The sequence below is a fragment of the Coregonus clupeaformis genome, unplaced genomic scaffold (assembly GCF_020615455.1).
Source record: "Coregonus clupeaformis isolate EN_2021a unplaced genomic scaffold, ASM2061545v1 scaf0121, whole genome shotgun sequence".
Classification (NCBI taxonomy): Eukaryota; Metazoa; Chordata; class Actinopteri; order Salmoniformes; family Salmonidae; genus Coregonus; species Coregonus clupeaformis.
Genome location: NW_025533576.1, coordinates 476,858 through 483,706, shown reverse-complemented (window position 1 = coordinate 483,706; position 6,849 = coordinate 476,858). Strand labels below are relative to the sequence as shown.

General features: G+C 43.0%; 1 protein-coding gene across 2 annotated transcripts; it reads right to left on the bottom strand.

The window, feature by feature from the left end:
• Nucleotides 1-1,538: 1,538 nt before the first annotated feature.
• Nucleotides 1,539-2,385, bottom strand: LOC123483461 (uncharacterized protein C5orf34 homolog). Of its 2 annotated transcripts, none has more exons than XM_045213531.1 (3): nt 2,082-2,385; nt 1,913-2,002; nt 1,539-1,663 (listed from the first exon to the last, which is right to left on the bottom strand). In XM_045213531.1, exons 1-3 carry the CDS (start codon nt 2,286-2,288, stop codon nt 1,556-1,558), a joined length of 405 nt encoding a protein of 134 aa, XP_045069466.1. In that variant the 5' UTR covers nt 2,289-2,385; the 3' UTR covers nt 1,539-1,555. The 2 variants fall into 2 exon arrangements, with proteins under 2 accessions (XP_045069466.1, XP_045069467.1); XM_045213532.1 differs by having other exon boundaries at nt 1,539-1,660.
• Between the last annotated feature and the right edge of the window lie 4,464 nt (nt 2,386-6,849).

Sequence of the window (6,849 nt, the reverse complement as noted above, 5' to 3'; positions counted from 1 at the left end):
TGTCTGTCTGTCTATATATATATATATATATATATATATATAAGTCACTGGTTGTGTGTTGAGGGGGAATTACAGTGAGCTAAGAAGTCTGATTGCAAGTTATCAAATTAAACTTTATTTTTTGGACCCAGGGCCTCAATTCCCTCTTTGTGTGGGGACAGCGCATCTGACGAGCAGCAACAGCCCATCAAGCGACGGAGGATGCTGGGACCAGGAGAACAACAGAGGTTGGCTATAGAGGTAAGTTGTGATGTAATTGTCAGTGTTTCCCCATAGAACTTTTTTCAGGCCTGGTAGTATGTAGCCAAAACCCTGAACAATCAGCACCTTGGTAATCATATACTTGAGTTGGACATAGGCATGTGTCAGTCAGGATCACTTGCATCAAAATAGCTTAATTGCAAATTAAAGCTGATGATGTATCTTTTACAGGTATGTGATACCATCCTGAGTCATGCCAAAGAGAGGTTCTCCTTCACCCAGCACCTCATCAGCGCAACACTATTGCACGGAGAGTTGTTCCCACAACACAGTGTGAAGTTCCCCGATACAGCGCTTGAAACAACCGTGGAGGCGTACCCCATGTTGAACAAGGCCAAGCTCAAAACCGAACTGTCCCTCATCTATGAGAACAGTGAGTTCAAGGCTTGTAGTGGTGCAGTGCCCCTGTACCAGTTCTTCATGGAGAACAACCTTCAGAGCACTTTCACAGAGACTGCCAGCCTCCTCAAGATCCTCATCACCACACCCATGACAACTGCTGAGTCAGAAAGGTGCTTCTCTACACTGAAAAGGATCAAGACCTTCCTGAGAAACAGCATGACACAGGATCGCCTGAACGCTCTGGCCATGCTCTCCATGGAGAAGAAACTTGTCAGGGACATTCCTGACTTTAATCAAAGGGTCATTGAGAGGTTTGCCACTCAGAAGGACAGACGGGCAAAATTCCTGTACAAATAAGATGACAGACACACACACACAGAGCAGCTCTGGCCGCATGTTTCTTTGTATATAGTTGACCTTAGCATAAAAAATCCAGTTATATATGGTACTCTAGAAAGTCTTAATAGTGTCTTTGCTAATATTACTGTATATATGTTGTTTTGTATCAATTAATTGTTGCAGTTCTGGAGCACATTAACAATTAGTCACATTTAGTATGATCATAAAATACTGTATGCTATTCTTCCAGTCAAAGGTTTGAGTTCATCCACTTGATATCCATTTCTATATTATACATCCTTTTATACAGTGTAAGATTTCCTATAAACTTTATAATAATTTCATGTTATTGTCCACTTTCCACTCTGTTCTGACAGCATGCCTGTTGCGTTGCCTGTTTACTACCAATGGTAAAAAGTTCACTTTAAATGCAAATGAAAGGCTTGGGTTTGTGTAATATGTTTTTGTGTAAGAATGCCTCAACTTTTTAATATTGGCATTAAATAATTACTGAATGTTTCACTGAGCACTGCTGTCCTGCAGTTTGTGTTAAAATATATCGCGATGGTTACAGGAAAAAAAAAGTATGGCACAGCCCCACCGAGAATATTTTTCACCAGCCGCCACTGGAACTGACGATGGTCTCTCGGTTCGATCCCACCTCAGCAGTACAGGAATGACATGCAGGCCACTCCACCTCTGGGTCAATGCTGAAGACCTGCTGTAAGACGAGGTGAAAAGCACAATCTCAATGGTGAAAGGTTAACTAGGTAGTTTCCTGTGGTAAGTGGACAACTGTGGGCAAAATAATGTCATGTTACACGAGGGAAATTGTGTGATGTGTATTTGAGGATTGAAAATATCCCAATTACACAAAATTAAGTGAAGGCATTATGTGGTAATTTATTTATTTATTTCGCAAAAAAACGAATAGCTAGCAAAACTGTGTTAACTAGCTAGCTAACGTTACCTTTATGTGGTCGTCAGGGATTAGTTCTTCAGGCAGGTAAGGTCGAGTCGCATACTCGTTCCTGAACTCCAAAGCACCAAGCATCAGGTCCTAGAATATTGACAAGTCAGGATTGGCAAAAATAGGGGTTGTTTTTATTATGAGATTCGGTTCTGCTGATGTTAGCTACCTTGTAGCTGCTGGTGGCGAACCTGGTCCTCTGTCGAACCTTCTCGCTAGACTGGAGAGGATGTGCAGAGCGTGCAGGAGCTTTCTCCAACACGAACTCCGAGCCACAGGGCGACAAGTGCAAACGGGAATCATCTACGTAACGGACGTCCACCGACTCATCCTCGTACATGATCATCAAACTGATATTAGTGCTGCTGCTGGTCATCGTAAACGTTATTTTATATATTCTAGGTAGCTAGATAGTAAACCAAATTACTTATAGCAGCGTTGTTGTCAACAACAAAATTCCCGCAACATGAAAGGTGTGCTCCCATTGGATGATGATGATTCTTCTTCTTCTCCTTCTTCCTTCTACTGTACATACCTGTGGCCAAAATGAGCGTAGCGCCATCTACTGTGCTTTTCAGGTAACACGTATATTGAAAGAATCCACACATAACACAGCAAGTCGTCCAGGTCCTGAGGCAGCAAAGCATCCCCAAACCATCACACCACCACCACCATGCTTGACCTTTGGTATGATGTTCTTACTGTGGAATGAAGTGTTTGGTTTTCGCCAGTGGCGGCTGGCCGATAGAGGGCGCTAGGGCGCCGCCCCCTTAAATAAAATTATTTAAAAAAATAAAATAAAAAATAAATAAAAATAATAATAATAATAATAAAAACATCAGTATGTCAATATTTGTGTGTTTGAAATATGGAATGCACACAGTAATATGTGTAAGATATGATAGAAAATCATATTCGCAACCTTTCCTCTGCCTGTCAAACGCCTCGTCAGCTCTGGGCGATACAGAAAGTGCCCCGAGGAGGCGGGTCTACGTAGCAGTTAAGCCAATTGCTAATTTAAGATATGAATGTATGACATAAAATGTAGCTAATCAGCGATTTTAATTCGAATCCAAGGAGGGCGATTATTTTATCGCCCCAAGCTCGCCCTCGATAAAATAAGGACCGGGCTCCAGTGGCGCCATTTTTACTAGACGACAATGGCGAGCGCAAACGTTACTCCTCCAAGACCCAACCCTAACTCGGTGAAATCTCTCCTCCAAGATCCGTTTGAGAGGAGAACTTTGTCAGAGAAAGTTCGGGTGAAAGAGCTGGGCCCAGATCAACCTGACCTCTCAATCAGACAGCAGGCTAGCGAGAAAGGGAAGCAGTATATGCGCGGCTTCTCCCGTAGCTGGTACACCAGGAAGGCTTGGCTAGCTGGGTGCACTGATGCTAATGCTTTATTTTGCTTTCCGTGCTTGCTTTTTAAAACGACGGGGTCAGATTCAGCATGGACAGGTACCGGAGTGAGGGATATGAAGCACCTGTCAGAGAAGGTAAAGAAACATGAGAACACCAGGGCACACATGGACAACTCTGTAAAGCTAGCTGTATTAGGAAGGGTGAACATTGCTACGCAGCTGGATGACGGCCACAGGATTGCGGTGAGGAAACACAATGAGGAGGTGGATAAAAACAGGCACATTCTATCCAAAATTATCGATTGTGTGAAGTTCTGTGGGGCTTTTGAGTTGGCCTTGCGTGGGCACGAGGAGACTGACTCTCGGACAACCCCGGCATTTTCCGGGGCTTAGTGGATTTTGTTGCCTCCCTCGACAGTGTGCTGGAGGAGCACCTGAAGACAGCTACTGTTTTTAAGGGCACGTCAAAGACGATACAGAACGAGCTGTTGGACTGTATGCTGTCAGTGCTTAAGGATTACATCCTGGAGGAAGTAAAGAGTGCTGATTTTATCGCCATTCAAGCTGACGAGACGACTGACGTTTCCACCCACTGCCAGTTGGTGCTTGTGATACGCTACATCGATGCTAAAAGAACGTCCCAAGAGCGTTTTTCGAGTTCATTTTGATCGAGAACGCAACCGCCGACACCATCGCTACAGCGCTGCTGGAGAGGCTCAGCACCATACTCTCACATGGACAAAAGGCCAAACTTATTGCCCAGGCTTACGACGGAGCAAGTGTGATGAGGGGAGCCACCGGCGGAGTGCAGCGTAAAATAGTGGATGTGTACGAAAATGCGCACTACGTCCACTGCTATGCACATCAGCTGAACCTCATCATGCAGCAGGCTACTTCACGCATCCCCAGGATCGGCACTTTCTTTTCCGACCTTGCAGGATTTTCTGCTTTCTTCTCCAGGTCTCCCAAGCGAACCACCGTGCTTGACGAAGTGGTTGCGCATAGACTCCCCAGAGCCTCTACAACACGGTGGAACTTCCACAGTCGCGCTGTAAACACTGTGTACGAGTACAGGGATGACCTCCTAACGTGTTTCCAGACCATCAGAGACTCTGGGAACTTTGATGCCCCGACTGTCAGAGAGGCGGGGGCTTTGTGAGGATGCTCGAAGACGAGGCTTTCTGTTTTTCCCTGGCACTGTTCCACAAGATCATGCCAAATGTGGACATGCTTTTCAGCCAGCTGCAGAAGAGGAACATCGACCCTGTCTTCATTAAAGCACTTGTCCAGAGGTTCACAGACAGCATGCTAACAATCAGGTAAATAACTATATTTACTATTGGCTGATAAAGATGTTGTTAGAAAGATGAATAGTTCACTTACAACAGTTTAAAAGCCTAAATGTGTCTGGTCATCAAAGTGAGTGATTATCATAGAGCCGTCACAATTATATTTGTTTTAGTATTTTAAAAGGAAAGAGAAGACACAATCAGACGTTGATAATAATGCAGGAAAGTACTACACAGTTTGTAATAATTATTCAGGTGTCCACCAGGTCAATTTCTAGAAGAGGCCTAGTTGTTATTGAAGATTAACTTTATTGCTAAGTGCACAGCAGAACAAAATGATGTTGCATCCCTCTCACAAATGTAATAGAAAAAGGCTTTAAAACGTAATAACATCAGTTAATTATGTACATCACAGGTTAAAAGCAGTTACTAGACATAGTTTGTGTGTATATACACACTATCTGTCTGTCTGTCTGTCTGTCTGTCTGTCTATATATATATATATATATATATATATATATATATATATATATATATAAAAGTCACTGGTTGTGTGTTGAGGGGGAATTACAGTGAGTTAAGAAGTCTGATTGCAAGTTATCAAATTAAACTTTATTTTTTGGACCCAGGGCCTCAATTCCCTCTTTGTGTGGGGACAGCGCATCTGACGAGCAGCAACAGCCCATCAAGCGACGGAGGATGCTGGGACCAGGAGAACAACAGAGGTTGGCTATAGAGGTAAGTTGTGATGTAATTGTCAGTGTTTCCCCCTAGAACTTTTTTCAGGCCTGGTAGTATGTAGCCAAAACCCTGAACAATCAGCACCTTGGTAATCATATACTTGAGTTGGACATAGGCATGTGTCAGTCAGGATCACTTGCATCAAAATAGCTTAATTGCAAATTAAAGCTGATGATGTATCTTTTACAGGTATGTGATACCATCCTGAGTCATGCCAAAGAGAGGTTCTCCTTCACCCAGCACCTCATCAGCGCAACACTATTGCACGGAGAGTTGTTCCCACAACACAGTGTGAAGTTCCCCGATACAGCGCTTGAAACAACCGTGGAGGCGTACCCCATGTTGAACAAGGCCAAGCTCAAAACCGAACTGTCCCTCATCTATGAGAACAGTGAGTTCAAGGCTTGTAGTGGTGCAGTGCCCCTGTACCAGTTCTTCATGGAGAACAACCTTCAGAGCACTTTCACAGAGACTGCCAGCCTCCTCAAGATCCTCATCACCACACCCATGACAACTGCTGAGTCAGAAAGGTGCTTCTCTACACTGAAAAGGATCAAGACCTTCCTGAGAAACAGCATGACACAGGATCGCCTGAACGCTCTGGCCATGCTCTCCATGGAGAAGAAACTTGTCAGGGACATTCCTGACTTTAATCAAAGGGTCATTGAGAGGTTTGCCACTCAGAAGGACAGACGGGCAAAATTCCTGTACAAATAAGATGACAGACACACACACACAGAGCAGCTCTGGCCGCATGTTTCTTTGTATATAGTTGACCTTAGCATAAAAAATCCAGTTATATATGGTACTCTAGAAAGTCTTAATAGTGTCTTTGCTAATATTACTGTATATATGTTGTTTTGTATCAATTAATTGTTGCAGTTCTGGAGCACATTAACAATTAGTCACATTTAGTATGATCATAAAATACTGTATGCTATTCTTCCAGTCAAAGGTTTGAGTTCATCCACTTGATATCCATTTCTATATTATACATCCTTTTATACAGTGTAAGATTTCCTATAAACTTTATAATAATTTCATGTTATTGTCCACTTTCCACTCTGTTCTGACAGCATGCCTGTTGCGTTGCCTGTTTACTACCAATGGTGAAAAGTTCACTTTAAATGCAAATGAAAGGCTTGGGTTTGTGTAATATGTTTTTGTGTAAGAATGCCTCAACTTTTTAATATTGGCATTAAATAATTACTGAATGTTTCACTGAGCACTGCTGTCCTGCAGTTTGTGTTAAAATATATCGCGATGGTTACAGGAAAAAAAAAGTATGGCACAGCCCCACCGAGAATATTTTTCACCAGCCGCCACTGATTAGGAGATGTAAACAGCTTAATCGTCTTCCAGCGGTGTATTTGATCTGCGCATGTGCCAGCACCTGGTAGCGAAAGCCTCCCATTGCACCAGTGAAGAGAGTTCTGAAAAACTTCAAGTATGCATCTTATAAATAGTTTTCACATACATACTTTATATGTCGAACTCAGAATCAAAAAGTATACGCAAAAATAACATGGTCACTGTGGTAGAA